The sequence below is a fragment of the Sorex araneus genome, chromosome 7 (genome assembly GCF_027595985.1).
Source record: "Sorex araneus isolate mSorAra2 chromosome 7, mSorAra2.pri, whole genome shotgun sequence".
Lineage (NCBI taxonomy): Eukaryota > Metazoa > Chordata > Mammalia > Eulipotyphla > Soricidae > Sorex > Sorex araneus.
Genome location: NC_073308.1, coordinates 59,429,624 through 59,446,769, shown reverse-complemented (window position 1 = coordinate 59,446,769; position 17,146 = coordinate 59,429,624). Strand labels below are relative to the sequence as shown.

At 50.6% G+C, this 17,146-nt stretch overlaps 1 protein-coding gene across 1 annotated transcript in view; it reads right to left on the bottom strand.

Moving 5' to 3' along the window:
- Positions 1-17,146, bottom strand: part of TMEM154 (transmembrane protein 154) — a 46,699-nt gene that overhangs the window by 16,581 nt on the left and 12,972 nt on the right. The window contains exons 2-6 of the mRNA XM_055144960.1: positions 13,566-13,808; positions 13,443-13,481; positions 5,629-5,656; positions 4,032-4,111; positions 2,084-2,141 (exon numbers count right to left, since the gene is read on the bottom strand). Of these exons, the coding sequence (XP_055000935.1) occupies positions 2,084-2,141; positions 4,032-4,111; positions 5,629-5,656; positions 13,443-13,481; positions 13,566-13,808 (448 nt within the window). The remainder of the gene's footprint in view (positions 1-2,083; positions 2,142-4,031; positions 4,112-5,628; positions 5,657-13,442; positions 13,482-13,565; positions 13,809-17,146) is intronic.

Here is a 17,146-nt window from a genome sequence, read left to right as displayed (position 1 = left end):
CCTTCCTTCCTTCCTTCCTTCCTTCCTTCCTTCCTCCCTTCCTCCCTTCCTCCCTTCCTCCCTTCCTCCCTTCCTCCCTTCTTCCTTCCTTTCCTTCCTTCTTTAGAGATCTATAGGAATGAGATAGAGCTTATTTTGAAATCTAAACTCTTAATATTATAAAAAGTAGGATTTTTAAATAGATTACTACTAGCACCCTGTGATTCTACAATGTTAAACAGCTCCTATGGTGCCAGCAATTTCAAAAAATAAGATGCAGGTAGATACGATCTCCCGACAGGGGCCAGGAGACTGCTCAGAGGGCTGAGTGTAGGCTTCATATTCAAGAGCCTTGGGGTCAATCCCAGCACCACATAGTCTCTGGGAACCATCAGGAAATAACCCCCAGGCACCAAGCTGGGAGTGGGCCCCAAACCAAATAAATAAGTTAATAAACAAAATCACTGTCACTTGGCATCACTTAAGGGCACCCATTAGAGATGTGATAGAAAGACATCAATAGGGGTTTGGTGATCTCAGCCTGGGTGTGGATATCCAGAACAGCTCATTGCAATTACGGTTAAAAAAAAAGGAGGGCCAGAGCAATAGGACAGCAGGTAAGGCGTTTACCTCGCACACGGCCCACCCAGGTTCAATCCCTGGCATCCCACATAGGCCCCCAAGCACACCCAGGAGTGATTCCAGAGCCAGGACTCAGTCCTGAGCATTGTTAGTTTTTTAGCAATTACATTGCCTCAAAAATTTTTTTTTAAAAAAAGGAAGTAAAATATTCCTTTGGAATGTTCTCTACAATATGTCCCCCCCCGCCCCATCCAGTATTATTTTCCTTCCATTTACTTGTCAATATGTAGAACCTGACTGACACGGGACAGGATCACGCCTGAGCCAGTGACATGGATCTTCGCAAGCCCAGGGCAGCAGAGGCGACAACAGGCGACAACAGCCGACACCGGCCATCGGGTGTGGATTTCAGCATCAGAGGTTCGTTTCAGGAGGACGGTGTGGTGTGACATGGGGAGACTCTTGGGTAAGTCTAGGGGGAGGGGTGGAAGGTTCTGGAAGACAAACATCTGACTGGTCCAATCAATCACCATCGAATCACCTTCCTTTCCCTGCAATTCTTAGCCTCAGGGACAGCCTGGTGGCAAGTGTCCACACTCTGGAAGCTTTTCAGATGATTGGCACAGACCGAGGTGCACTACTGTGGTGAGGGCGTGGGGGGCGTGGCCCTGCCTCACGCTCGCGTCCTTGTTTTCTGGGAAGTGAGTTCAGTCATGGGCTCGAGTCCTCTGCGCCCTGGTTGTGTGGGTCTCCCCTACCACCCGGCAGTGCCCCTCACCCCCAAGTCACACCGGTGCCCTAGGAAACAAGTTTTGGACTCAGTGCACCAACCTTCCAACTTCCTGGGTGCACATCAAACATCTGAGCAAATAATCGCTCATCAAAAATGACCCAGAGATGATCATTTCTCCCCTCACCAGAGAGAGCCTGACCGGGAGCGACCTTGGCATCTAACGCGCCGACATGCTCTAGCGAGCAGAGCCTCCTAGTGGTGGGATGGAGTGCTTTCAAAACTGCTTCCCTCTTCTAATCATGAGTCCAAGTGGGGTTTGTTTTGTCGTGGGGTGTGTGTTTGTGTGCATGCGCGCGCATGTGTGCAGGCATATGTGCATATGTGTTCCGTTTACTTTTGTTTACTGGCCCCCTCGGAGACTGTCACTTCCATCTGGTTTTCTTAGCAATATCAGTTCATCCAAGGTAACAAACAGACCTACGGTTTGTGTAACCAGAAAGTTCTAGGATGAAAACAGAAGCCCACTCAGCAGTCTCTTTCAAAGGGCAGGAAAATGTCAATAGCAATTTCTTTCTAGAGATTTGGATATGTGCTTTGAAATACTTGTCCTCAAGTTCCTTTCCTCTGCCTCACATTTCCCCGTATGGATGTGCCATTCAATTCACAGGCAAAGAGCAGGTGAAGCAAGCCCCGCCCCCTGAGGCCCCCCAACACACACACACACACACACACACACACACACACACACACACACACACACACACACACACACACAGCTAAGGGGAGTACCTGGGGCTGAGGTTGGGCTCCTTTTCTTCTTTTAAAGGAGGCAAGCACCCACAGTCCTCTACAACAGAACAGACACAAACTCATTTTAGCCACTGAAATCCTGTCTCCATCCACAACCCTCAAGTAGCTGAACATCACCTTCCCCCACCTGCGTGGCTGCCGGAGCAGGCAGGAAACCAACGGAGAGTTCCGAGGCTGAAAGAGGCAGTGTGGTCAGGCTCTGGCAAGAAGAAGGGCCAGCGCCACGGGTACAAGACTTCCTTCCATGGGCCTCTGGCCCTTCGGGAAAGGGCGCCACGGGCCACGGGATGGGAATCCTGCTTTTACTCCCAGAGCTGGAATTCCGCACGTTTCTGGACGTACTCTGGAACTGAATGGCTTCACTGGAGTTCCTGAGCTCTCGGCAGCATCATATTGGGACTGCTGGGTGTGGGGACACTTTGACTGGGGAACCACTGACCGCCACTCTGTTTGGGGAGGGAACACGCATGGCAGTGCTGAAGAACAAACCCTCGCTGGCCCCATGCAAGGCAGGGGCCTTAATTCCTGTGCCCCCTCTTTTGTGGAATGTAAAATATAATATGAGACTAACACCCAAGGACAGTAGAGACAAAGGCCAGGAAGATTGCTCCATGGTTGGAAGCATGAGCAGGGTGGGGGGAGAAGGCAGCTGGGATAGAGAAGGGACCACTAAGTCAATGATAGTTGAAGGGATCGCTCGGGATGGGAGATGTGTGCTGAAAGTAGATAAAGGACCAAAAATGATGGCCTCTAATTTTCTTTATTACAAACCATAGCACCCATAAATAGAGAGAAAGAGGGAAATTGTCAGCCATAGAGGCAGGGGAGGGGTGGGATGGGGGGGCAGAGAGGGATACTGGGGATATTGTGGTGGAAAATGTACACTGGTGGAGGGATGGGTGTTCGACCATTGTATAGCTGAAACTCAAACAGAAAGTTTTGTAACTAGCTCATGGTGATTCCATTGGGAAAATATCCTATGGATTTTTTTTAGATGGGCTCAGAGCCAATCCACCATTATTTGTAAGTGGGGAGGGGGAGAAGTTCTTTCTTTCACCTACATGTCCAAAGAGAAAAATGCCTTTTTCAGCTTTCTGATTTTAGGCACTACACTAGCAGCATAATGTGTGTTTTAATGATCTCAGGTAAATCAAAATATTAAGAGGCTCATGGGACTTTCCTTTCTATTTTGCATTTCCCAAATTTTATTGTATATGTTTGTTGCTTTTAAAATGAAAAATAATTCGTCCTGGAACCACAGTACAGGCAATACAGGGCATTTGCCTGGCACGTGGTCGGCCTGAATTCCATCTCCAACAAACACTCCACCTGGCTCCCTGAGCCCCACTAGGAGTGACCCCTGGGCACCAGTGGGCCTGACCCTCAGCCGAAACTCATCATCATAGTAATCATTAAAATGAATCTACCTTAAGGATGAGCCGAGTGACCTGCCCTTACCCTCGAAGGCTTACTCAGCGCTATCCTTCCCTCAGTACTGGACCATAAAATCTAGAAATTGTACCAGTTAGTGCAAGAGGTCTAATCTTTTGGAAAACTGATCTTGACAAGCCTTTGGCACCATCCCCTAAACCAGTCTCTGGAACTGAGAACTCTGTTACAGGGTGTGACTGCGCCAGCCCTGGAGGGCTTTAAAAGAGAAAGGCCAAAACATCAACTAATAGGGAAATATTGTGGATTTCATTCAGTCAGTCTGCACGTTAAAATAATGTTTTGTTTTCTAGAGGAAGAAAACAAGGAGAATGTTGTCGTTTTAAAATCCAAGGGGCCCGTGTGGTGTAGTGAATGGGTAGTTACGGAAGTCCATGAGCACCACTGGCCGGGCCCCGGGCGCGGGGCAGGCTCAAGCTCTCACCAGCACTCAAGAGTGTTTGCAAATTCGCCGATGAAGGAAGGGGCAGGGACCCACCGTGCATGGGGCTCATCCACTTGTCCAGCTCCTCCATCTCGATTTCCATGACAGACGGAGTGTCTTCCTCAAAAATCGGGCTAGAGAGAGACAAAGCACAACAGCGTAAGGAAAGCGAGTGAGGCTGGCATGGGAAGCACATGGGGGAGCGAGTGCCCAGACGTGGGCTCTTGTCCACCGAATCTGACTCGGTGTCTTACGCCAGGAAGGCCTGGAGTGTTACCCTGTCCCAGCGCCCCGCCGGATGAGGAAGGGAGCCCCGAGGACCTCCATGTGTCAGGAATCCAAGCTCGGCAGGGCTGTCTGAATGGAGTCGGGGGAGAGGGGGGAGACTATGGCAGGGGGGCCAGGTAGGGAGGCGGAAGGGGGCAGTCCCCTCATGTGCACCCCGGGCCTCCTGCTTCTCGCTCTAGTCACCACATTATGCATATCAGCCTCCCCTAATTTCACTTCCCCTTTTGGGGGCTCTAGACCCAGGGCTGCGGGTGGAGAGACCACAGCCAGGGCAACCGGCCTCACCCTCCAAGCCTCTGGTCCTTCCTCCAAACTGACGACATGGAGCCCCAGAACTTAAGGGAAGGAAGCCCCAGCCACTGCACTGGGGGGTGGGGGACCATCCCACTGAACCCCCACATAGGCAGCACGTGGTGCAGAGGGAACCCAACAGAATCTAAATGACTAAGGCTTGGGGCGTGGAATGGGCGGGGGACAGGGCCTCAGAAGACTCTTCCCTGTAGATCCCCTCCCTCCCCTTCTCTCCCTCCCCCCTTACCTTTCCCCTATCCCCCATTCTCAAACCTCCCCAACCCCTAACACACACACACACACACACACACACACACATAGTTACACACACCACTACTTCCACAGTTCTCTAGCATGCAAACTTTAGGTTTCCAACAGGGATCTCCACCCTCGTACAGGAGAGAGCATCTCGTCAGAATCCCATGTATCTTCTCTACACGCACGCCCTTCCAGGTGCACAGGGCCTGCATATGACCTCTGTTGCACTTAGAATTAATTGGTGGCAGCGAGGAAGATTCTGTCGTGAACTGAGGACCTGCTCCTCATTCAGGGGTGAATGCACACATGCACACATGCATACACATGCTCTCACACACACACGCACATGCACACACACATGCTCACACACACACTCACACACACATGCACACGCATGCTCACACACGCTCACACACATGCACATGCACACACACATGCAAACATGCTCAGACACACACAGGCACATGCACACTTGCACATGCACACACACACGCACACATGCACACACACGCACACATGCACATACAAATGCGTGTGCACACATGCACATACAAACACATGTGTGCACACACATACAAACACATGCACACATGCACATACAGACACATACATGTACACATGCACACACATACAAACACATGCACACATGCACATACAGACACACACATGTACACATGCACACACATACAAACACATGCGTGCACACACACACACGCACACACACTGGAGCCCGCACTTCTGAAAAGGCCTCCGCTCAGCTCCTGTCTTTACCACTCTTACCCTCGCCAACTCTGAACTGACGGGGAGGACTTACACTTTCAAGTTCTCACTTCCCAGTTCATCTAAAAGAGAAGAGATATAAAGGTCAGGTTGCATTGACTTGTCTGTAACAACATTTTTTCCACATCAGTTGAAATCTTTATTCTCTTTTATTTGCAGGCCACACCTGCTGTGCTTGGGGGGCAAGGGGGGGGGCAGTGTTGCAGGTTAAGGGGAGGATCTAAACCTGCTAAACCTGGGATTCGAATCTGGGATTCCACATGCAGAGTATGTGCTGCATATTATGGCTTCCGGCCATTTCCCTGGGCCCCGAGACCCCCTTGAGAAGAAAGCCAGGGCGAATCTGGGACCTCACGCGGGGAGTGGGAGCATGTGTCCACAGCTGACACTCAGCTCTGGCCCCGCCGAGTGTTGGAGAGAGAGTTTAGCATGTAGGGGGCTTGCCATGTACGGAGCCAACCTGGGTTTGATCCCTAGATGGTCTCCGAGCACAGCCAGGAGTGACCCCTGAGCACTGAGCACAGATGGACGGCCCCGCTCCCCCGGGACCCACAGCATATAACTAGAATAACCACCCGGAGGCAGGTTCTTCCCGGGGCGTTACTAAAGGTGGTTGGGGCTTACTTCCGGCTCCTTACTGGGGAGTTCTCCTTACTGGGGAGTGCTGGGACCCAGGCCTTCTGAGTGCAAAGTCTGGGCTTCCAGCCTCTGAGCCATCTCCCTGGCCTCTTCAGAGCGTTTAAAGGAGCGAAGCGAAACTAATCTAAGTGGAACAAATGCAGATTGGTCCCTAGCAGAGTGAAATCAGTTTTCTTTTTGACAGGGCGGCCCCCTGGGAGCTGCTCACTTCCTCCCCACCCCCTTCCGTTCATATCTCTGTGCTTTTGTTATTCACACAGAGAAGGGACAAGCGGGAAGTGAGAGGAAAGGGGGGGACCAACCACAGGGGCCTCCAGCCACATGGACCCCGGTTTAGAACACCGCTGCTTCGTCTCCCGGTGATGCAGTCTCAGTCTGCAGAAAGATGCAGGGACCCCCTCCGTGGGCCCCTCGGAGCTCCTCACCCTGCCTCTTACATGGCTGGATCACTTGCACCTTTGAGGTCTATCTCTCCCCGAGGCCTTGGGGCCATCAGGGCACCCTACCACCCACCCACTTAGCCCAGCACCTGGTCAACACACTGTCCCCATTCGCTGAAGAAATGAATGAGCCTTACTACAGTCTGGCCTGGGCTTAGATTTCAGAGGCTCTTTCCCATCTGCTGGTACCTCACTGTGAAACTGACAAGCCCACCCTCTGCTGTGGCTGGAACTAGATCAGCAGCCCTCTTCTCGGAGATCAGAACCCAAAAGAACACGAGCCCAAAATCCAGTCCAGAGACCCAGCCCAGGCTCGGTCTTGCTGGCAAGGAGCCCAGCACCCTCAGAGAAAGGATCCCTATGATAAAATATGGGGGTGGGGTGCGTCAGCTCCCCCCAGCACCTCCTCAGAAAGAAGAACCATCTATGGGGGCTGGAAAGACAGTCCAGTGGGTAAGGCGTGCGCCTTGCATGTGGCCAGCCCGGGTTTGATCCCCAGCACCCCATATAGTCCACTGAGCACAGCCAGGAGTGATCGCTGAGCGCAGAGCCAGAAGCCCTGAGTAACTGCCAGGTGTGACCCCCAAAACAACAACAACAACCACAAATTATGTTTTTCAACGATATTCTTTCTTCTGCCTGTTTCAGGGGCCACATCCGGTGGTGCACAGGGTTTACTCCTGGCTTTGTGTTCCAGGTCACTCCAAGCAGGGCTAAGGGGACCACACAGGGTGCCAAGGACAGAACTCTGACCAGTCATGTGCAAGGTAAACGTCCTGCCTGCTGTGCTATCTCTCCAGCCCCCAAAGCAGGCCACTATGTAGAAGTAATGGTGGGTACCCGTTGGGTGGGGGGCAGGGGCTGCTTGTCTTTGTCTGGCCTGCAAAAATGCAGGTTCCCAAGAGGGAACAGAGGCAGCAGCACCTGGAGCTGAGCTGCTGACGGCCGGGAGCTGCTATGATTTCCTGTGGGTTGGCAAGGTTGGTGGATCCAGGAAACCGGGGCGCAGATGTAAGTTTCATGCCATCACCTGGCTGTGGCTTTTATCTTCCTGCCACCTAGCAGAATCCGAGGCTTCCTGCAGAAGCTGGACTCCTCAGAAAATTTGAAGGGGGAAATGGGGAGCCTGTACACACCACACACACACACACACACACACACACACACACACACACACACACACACACACACACACACACACACACACACTGGCCAAATTTTACGGACTAGTTCCTTAAGCTATTTTATTTCAAAGGTCCTACTCTTTAACTCCTTCCCTACAGGTGACCCATAAAGATCCCCCCCTCTTCTCCCTCTTTCCCGGATTAATAGTCTCCTGCTAATTCCCAGCAAGGAGAGTCCCTCATGCACCCCACAGGCGAAGGCATGGATCTATCTCAATACTCTGGATGCCTGCCGTGAGTCCAAGCAACCTTGCAGGCAGATGATGGATAAACTGGAAAAAAAAAAAAAAGAACACCACAACACTCCCTTGCCCAGACCAAACCATTACAGAAATGGTCCGGGATGCACAAATGCATGCGATGCCCCTGTAATCAGTATTCAAACAGAGCCAAAAGCCTTCTGTGGCTGCGTCTCCCATCTCCTGGCCATTACCCGGGCCCCAGCGGCCATGGCAACAAAAAAACATCTGGGCGCTGGGCAGAGCAGCGCATTAGAGCGGGAGGGAGCCAATTACTGGTGCTGGGCAATCAGGCCGCAGCTCCTCTCCACCTGGCCTCCATCTCTTCATTAATAGCACCTACTCCCCTCGCAAGTGGGAGTAAATGCAGCTCCCCCGCAGCCCCCGCTGGAGGCCACTCTCCCCAGATGCGGCCCTTCCCATTTCATCTCCTCCCACCACTTTGCCTCCTTCCCCCAGCACCCACATTCCGCCCACTCAGCTTGACCTTGCACCGCCCCCCCCTCTTGGTCGGGCACTTGCCAGCGGGGTGTGGGGAGGGGCGGGGCTGGAGGCCAGCAGGGGCCCCGGTGCCTACGTCCGCGCGCGCGCTGTGCGCTACAGTCTCTCTGGAAATGACAAGGCAGAGCAGGTGTCCCGGAGCCGCCTATTTATAGGGATGCGTTACACCAGCTGTGCGCCCGCAGCTCCCTCAAACACACGACAAGTACAACGACAACAGCTGCAAACGGAGAGCCTGCGGGTCTGGTTACAAAGGAAGCAGGCCAAACTGTGGACACCCCGCGCCTCTCTTTCCTGGACAGAGGAAGAGGCACAAGTCGAAAAAAACCGTGCTTTCTTGAAAACGCTGGCTGTTGGGGCTGGAGCAACAGCCCAGCGGGCTCGGGGCTTGCTTGCCTTGCAAACACCCCGCGTGGTCCGCCACCCCGCCACCCCGTTGCACCTCCTCCAGGAGTGATTCCTGAATGCAGAGCCAGGAATTAGGCCTGAGCATTGCCCGATGTAGCCCAACCCTCCTCCCCCACCACCGAATTTTTAAATAAATAAATATAAAAATGTTGGCTGTTGGCTAAGTCTCAGCACTGCAGGTGGTTCCGAACACCGCCAGTGCTGGAGTAAGAGCCAAGAGTAAGAGCCCTGAGCACTGCTGGGTATGATCCCCTTCCCAATTTTTTTTTCATTTCAATTTTAAAAATAAAATTAAAATATTGACACTTTGTGGTGATGGGGTGCAGTGACTTTGTATATCAATAGCCTATACTTTGGCATTAAAACACCTCACCCAAATGATAATAAAAGGTTTCTTTTTTTTTTAATGTGGACCATGTACTCCCCTACCCCAGTCTAACTGGAGGACTTATTTCCTGACACAAAGAATCTCAGGCTTCGTGCTCAGGGACAGGAAATGAGGCACCAGTTTCTATTTCTAACCTTCTGAAGTTGGGGCCGTGGGGGCACCATTGACACCTGCACACAAGATTCTCCTCCGGGAAGCTCCCAAGCTAAAGGCTGGCCTGGTCCAGGGAAAAGGTTTGTTTTTTCTCTGGGAAAAATTATTCAAAGCATATTTTGTCCTGTAAAATATCCTCCCTTCATCGTCTTACCTAACGGTGTTCCACATGAATGGGTAGAACTTGGTGGACAGTGGTTATTAACCCTTTGGCATGCAATTTGTCTAAAGAAAATTCTGTTGCTTCATTTCTCTGTGAAGTATTAAAGGGGATGGTAATAGAAAATGTTCAGATAAAGCTGCTTTTTTTTAAATCAAACATGTGTGATCAGGTGCAGGGACAAGTTTCGTAAGCCCCAGGCCCAGAGTTGGATCATGAACACCAGCCCAATTGCTCATGTGATTCCCCAACAACATTGCTGGTGTTATCTTCCATACCTACGACAATTGGAGGACAGGATCGGGGAGTAAAGAGATAGTACAGTGGGTAGGGCGTTTGCCTTGCATGCAACCAACCCAGATTTCATCCCTGGCGCCTCATATGGTCCCCTGAGCACTTCCAGGAATGATTTCTGAACACAGAGCCAGGAGTAAGCCCTGAGCACCATTGTATGCCCCTCTCAAAGAAAAAAAGGCATTGCGACCAAGTATGTGACCCCCAGACATTGCCACTATGACAAAGGGAGGGAAAAGAGAGAGGGAAAAAAACCAACCCTGTGTGGGGCTGGAGTGATAGTACAGCGGGTAGGGTGCTTGCCTTGCATGCGGCCGACCTGGGTTCGATTCCCAGCATCCCATATGGTCGCCTGGGCACCGCCAGGGGTAATTCCTGAATTCAGAGCCAGGAGTGACCCTTGTACATCGCCGGGTGTGACCCAAAAAGAAAAAAAAAAACACTGTGTGATAAGCAGATATTTTGAAACTTTTCTATGTTGCAGTTCCTAAAACTGAGCCATATTTAAACAAAAACATGCCAATTTGTAGTAAGGATAATGTGCAAGTTTGTTTTTACCTTTGAGGAAAGTGCCTCATTGCTTGTCTATGAGCACAGAGTCTGACATACTTTACATCAGGAAGTAAGTCCTCAAATTAGACTAGGGTCAGGAGAGGACTTGGCCAACATTAAAAAAGAAAAAACTTTTTATTATAATTTGGGCTAAATGACTTCATTAATGCCAAAATATATATATATATACATATATATATATATATATGCACTTTGCAGAAAAGCACAGAGAACATGGTACTACTAATTTGGCCTGGGGAGTTATTGTCTAAGACCCCATAACAATTGTAGAATTTGGGCCTGAGTGATAGTACAGTAGGGAAGGCACTTGCCTTGCATGTGGCTGACCCAGGTTCAGTCAGCACCACATATGCTTCCCTGAGCACCACCAGGAGTGATCCCTGAGCACAGAGCCAGGAGTAAGCCCTGAGCATTGCTGAATGTGCCTCAGAAACCCTAAATACAATTTCTAAATTAAAAAACATGTAGAGAGGCTGGAGCGATAGCACAGCGGGTAGGGCGTTTGCCTTGCACGTGGCTGACCCGGGTTCAATTCCCAACATCCCATATGGCCCCCTGAGCACCGCCAGGGGTAAGTCCTGAGTGCAGAGCCAGGAGTAACCCCTGAGCATCACCGGGTGTGACCCAAAAAGCAAAAATATAAAAATAAAAAAAAAAAACATGTAGAGCTGGCCAGAGAAGAATGGAGTGTCGGATTGCCAAGCAGATCAGAAGAATGTTCCAAAAGACGAAATAACGCATCCACCAGGCATGGAGGAGGCACCAGGAACATGCGCCGGGTCCTTCCAGGTGGCTGTGCTGTGGAGCATGCCTGTGCTACAACCCAGGAGAGAGCTGGCTCTACTCGCAAACCACATTTGAACTTTGAGATTCTCACAAGGTTCTATTAAGCACTGTGTTCTGGATTTAGATGGCAAGAGCAGGTCCATTTCGACAGCCCCAGTCTCCCTTCTTAAGACCTGCTGGGGGCGGGCTATGGTTTAAACAGGAAATTCTTACTTTCTCTGAGGTTTAAAAAAAAACTGGGGGTCCGGGCAGTAGGTCTGTTTGCTTTGCTTTCCTTTAGCTGACCAAAGAGCCCCCGTGCGATAGATGTTTATAGGTCACTCTGAAATTACAAACAGTAGAGAAACATGCATTTCCTCCTTGCTTCAACCCTGTTCTATCAGCTCCTGTCATAAGAGGTGATGCACATCCGTGTGCCTTGCCCGACTCCCATTTGCTCTTCCTGCTGGCAAAAGAGAAAATGACCGTTTGTGGCTCCAGCCAGTTGCTTAAAATCTCTCCCGGGACAATGACAGTCAGCACTGAGAGATGCCTGGCTGCCACGGGCATGATTTCAAAGCCATCACTGCGCTGTTTGTGGGTATGAAGGACACAGAACGAATCTTGCCTGCGCATATGAATCAGTATCTATCAGCCATGTCCTCATCCCCTGGGTGATGTAGGAGATGACTTTAATGTAGCGGTTCCCAGCTGCAGGTCCGTGGACAGCTGCTGGCCCACAGGTGCAGAAAGGTCGAGAACCAGTGGTTTACTGCAGTGGCTGTAATTGCCGGCCCACGGGCCAGTATGTGTGTGCACAGGTGCGGGTTATTGTTGTAAAAGGCTGAAGGACTCTTGCTTTAAAGGCTCCCTTCAAACCAACGACGTCATTCGTTCCCAGCTCAAGGCCAAAATGCCAAGAGAGCTCTGGACTGAGAACCACCCTAAAACTTAGTATTAGAATCGTCCCCAGGTCCTTGCCGTGTGTCACTCTGATCCGGGGAATTTGCTCTCAGCGTGGTGTCAGCCGGGTGACAGCAATTGCTGGCCCCCTAAGACATTGGCTGTGGAAGCTGGCAGCACCGTAAGAGGAGTCAGTTCCATGTCCGCCACCTTTCCAAGCTCCCCCGGGGAGGTGGCGTGAGGGAGAAAGCACAGCTGTGAGCAAGGGAAGGGTGGGACATTTCTCTCCCATTGGGTGGGACACGGGTGTCCCCAGCCCTCCCACCCCAAGCCCTATTCGAATCCCGGGCTCTGCCAGTGTGGACCATGATGGAGCAGCAGCTTTGTCCCCACACTGGGTTAGGCTGTGGCATAAGGCAAAACAGGAGGACCTGGGGAATGACACCAGGGAAAACAGTGCCTTCCCCGCTGGACTCTCCCTCTGGCCCTGTCTTTTTCTTTCTTTGTTTCTTTGTTGAGAGGGGGCCCACACCTGGTGGTGCTCAGGGAGACAGACTCTGAACAGTGCTCTGGAGATATACTGTGCTGGGGACTCAGACCCGGGCTCCTGCGTGCAGAGTATGCGTGCCAGCCCTTTGAGCCATCTCACTGGCTCCCTTGTCCCTTTTTTATTGTTTTGGTTTTATTTGGGGAGCCACATCTGCTGTGCTCAGATTTACTCCTGGCTCTGTGTTCAGGCATCACTCCTGGGTGGGACTCAGGGGATCATGTGTGGTGCCAAGGGTAGAACCTGAGTTGGCAGTGTGCAAGGCGAGGCCCTTCACCCCTGCCCCATCCCTCCAGCCCTGAAAGCAGTCTCTTCACAAACAAAGGGGAAAAGAAAAGGAAAAGAAGGGCCTGGAGCAATAGACAGCAGATAAGGCGTTTGTTTGTCTTGCACGCAATCGACCGGGGTTCAATTCCCAGCATCCCATATGGTACCCCCAGCATCTCCAGGAGTAATTCCTGAGTGCAGAGCCAGGAGTAACCCCTGTGCATCACCGGGTGGGACCCAAAAAGAAAAATAAATACAAGGAAAATAAAAAAGAACAAAGTGTGGTTCATCTCTGGAAGACTGTGTTCATCCTTCACTATTTCTGTGGTTTCATCTTGAGGCCTCTCCATCGTGCCCCATCCCCGTGCAGGCAGGGGTTAGACTCACGTGTCTGGAGAGCACTCTGTGATCCTTGGCTAGAAGGCTCTGTAGAAGCAAGGACGAGCTCTGTTTAGTTCATTATTCATCACCACCCAGGCAACTGGAAATGGGAACATACAAACTCTTTACCTTGTTTGGCTTTTCTCTTATAGTATATGACAAAGAAAACCACTGACAAAAGCAGGAAGGCCGCTAAAACCAATGGTATCAACAGTATTAAAAGGAACTCCAGCTGATTCGCAGCCTCATCGCTGTCGGTGGAATTCATTCTCTGAAGGGCCAGGTCTGTGGTCTTTGTAGCAACCGTGCTGGGGAAAGTCATTTCTTCATCTAAGGGCGTATCTCCTGACTGCTCTGTGTCCTCCAAGGGACCTGCAGGAACACACACACACACACACAATTGAGATTGCCATGGAGACCAAGCTAGTATGTCAGGTGCCCAGTGATCTTTACATTTATCCCGCGTGCACCCACTGCTAAACTCCATCTGCCGTATTTGGTCTCCGGTTCAGTGTGACCTAGAGCACTGATTGAACATAAATGGAGCTCAAGCTGGGAGCGTATCGAACACGGAATCAGAGTCCCGAGATGAATCTCCCACCACGGCAGACGTGTCAGCCTTGACCGGCTGGGTGCCTGCATCAAAGGGCATGGAGAAGCTTTGTCATGTTGAGCAAGAGATTCTGCAGCGTCTTTTCGGGCATATCATCATATTTTCAGCATATTTCCCACGCAATTGAGAGTCACATTTACGACAAGTTAAGTACTTGCCACATAACTTATGTATAAAGGAAGGCACTGTAGTCTCATTTTTAAGAAAAATTACCTAGCATGGAAAAGAATGTTTTGAAAATTGGGGCAAATGCTTCAAGTTCAATGGCAGCTCTCAAGGCTCCTTCAAGAACAGAATCTGCCAGAAACCTGCGTGGATGCTAAATAGAAACACAGTGTGCATTTCATTTGTAAAGTGAAATTCCCAAAGGAAGTTCCCTGAGGAGGCAAGGAAACCACATCTTCAGAGAGTGGGAGCACGGGACGGGTCTGTGTGAGGCTGTGGGTTGGATCCTTGGCACCAACCCTGGCATCCCTTTAGATGTGGCCCCAAGAAAAATAATAGCAACAAAAATGTAAATTTATGTGATGAGGGACATTATTAATACTTTTCTATAAACAAGCAACAAGCAAGTCTAGCCATTCATTATTGAAATCTGTTTGACTTCAGAATCCATCGGAAAATCATCCAGCGGTTTATTGTAGGACAGGAAAGGGCATCCGCATGGCTATTTGGGGGAAAAAATATTCCTCATTAGCTGTGAACGGTCAGGGTAAGTTGAAGGGTTTTGTCTTTTTTTTGGGGGGTGGGAGGGTGTTGGTGGGGGGCAGCACACCTAGCTGTGTTCAGGGCTTACTTCTGACTCTGAGCTTAGGGATCACTCCTGGTAGGACTCAGGAGGGCAGGGCTCGAACCCAGGTCTGCTGCATGCAAGGTAAGCGCCCTGCTAGCAGTTCTATTACTCCAGCCCTGAAAGTTGTTATCTTATCATGGTGTTGCCTGTTGTTCAGATGGCCCACTGCAAACAGCATGTGTTAGTCTCAACGTATCAAATGAGATCATATTCGAAAGTGCTTTCTAAGGGGAAAAGTGCTAAGGGAGGAGTTGGCTGCTTTGGCAGGTTAGGGGGCGAGAGGGGCAAACCACACCTGGTGGTTTACCTGAAGAGGCTACTCCCCTGCAGTTCTGAATATTGAACTGGGCTCCTGCATGCGAAGCATTGATGGCAGGCTTCTGAGTCCTCTCCCCACCCCCGGAGTCAGCTTCCTTAAATCTGTTCCTTTGCAACAGATGGGCCAAGGCACCACAGAACTGCCAAACTGGCAACTGCAGAGCCAATTTAATACCTGATTATCACCGTGACCTTCCAGCAATGAATCCCTTCCATTTGATTTATAAGAATATCTGTTAGATATCACAGTCTCATTTCTGGGTTATCTAGATAAACATTTCCATTTCCTCCAAGAGAGGGAATCTGCGTGATAATCACTCTGGCAAATGCCTCCCCAAACTATCGGAATCAATTACAAACTGCAGAGTGTCATTAACTGCTATTCTTCACACAGCAAGGCTTCGAAAATAATTTACCGTGTATTGGCCTCTGCCTTCTGGATTAAGTGACTCTGTCCTATATTTATGTCTTTCAAATAAGATGCTTCCAGGACTGGAGCGATAGTAACAGTGGGTAGGGTGCTTGCTTTGCATATGGCCCACCTGGGTTTGATCCCTGGCATCCCAGATGTCCGCTGAGCCCTGCCAGGAGTGATTCCTGCTTGCAGTCAGGAGTAAGCCCTAAGCACGGTTGGGCGTGACCCAAAATAGAAATAAGATGCTTTTGAGCTGGGAAGACAGCTCAAAGGGCTAGAGTTCAGGCTTTGCAAGCGTGATGCTGGGATCCCACCCCTAGTACTCATGGTTTCATGGTTCCCAAACCACGGCCAGCAGCAACCTAGGAACTACATACTGGGGGTAGCCCCGGAGTACAGCAGGGGCTGGCACAAAACCAAAACAAATGAAAATGAAGTAAATACAAGGTGTTTCAATAATATTTCACACATGTTGGAAAGCTCTGCTGGGTCGTATATCACCCTGGGCCGGGACAAGCTATTTACCTTTCAAGACAACCTCCTCATTCAAATGATCCCACTTTCAGAGCGTTGGAACCAACAACAGTCTTCACGAGGACCCAGGCCAGCCCTCGTGGATCTGCGTGTAGGAGAGTGCAGTACAGTGAAGGGTGTTGGGGACAGGCACACATGGGAAGTTGGCCGCAATGCCCCTTCGCTGTGAGCTCGTGGTAGAAGGGTCTTTCTCAAACACCCACACTTCCCCATTCACGTCTATTATGGCAGCTGCTACTCTGCTTTAAAGGAACCTTTAGAGACAATTTCCTAACAGCCGTCACTCTGCCTTCCCACGCTGGATTATTTATTTTTCGGATCAGAACTGGGGCAAAAGGATGCCTCAAATTTGCTGGTGATTGCAGAGCCATCTCATTACTGTCATTGATTTTCTCGAGCGAGCACCAATAACGTCTCTATTCGTCCTAGCCCTGATATTTTAGCAGCCTCTTTTTACTCGTTCTTCCCAGTGGTGCTGCCTTGGAGGCTCTTTCAGGGTAAGGGGAATGAGACCCACCATTGTTACTGTTTTTGGCATATGGAATATGCCACGGAGAGCTTGCCAAGCTCTGCTGTGTGGGCAGGATGCTCTCAGTACTTTGCCAGGTTCTCCTAGAGGGAGAGCTAGGCTATAAAAAGGTTGCACGGCTTCTATGGAGAAAATACAGACACACAGACGTACACATAGAAAATACACACACACACACACACACACACACAAACACACAGAGGAGGGCAATTTGAACCTGGGGGCAGGGCCTATGCTCAGATTCGAGCGTGGAACATCCTTCTGCAGAGGCAGGAAGGGATGAAGCCCCAGGAGGGGACTTCCCTGCACAGAGAGAAGAGGCTGAGGGAAAACTGGGGACACTGGCTGATTGCCAAGATCCAGGGGTCCCTTAGCAACCCCCCAGGGAAGTCAAACACGGTCCCAGGGGAGCACTCAGTGCTGAACCCACTCCCCCCACTTCTTGTCCCATTGCCTGGGGGAAGGGGAAGGAGAAAAGGAAATCAGCTCCAACAAGAACGAGGGCTTG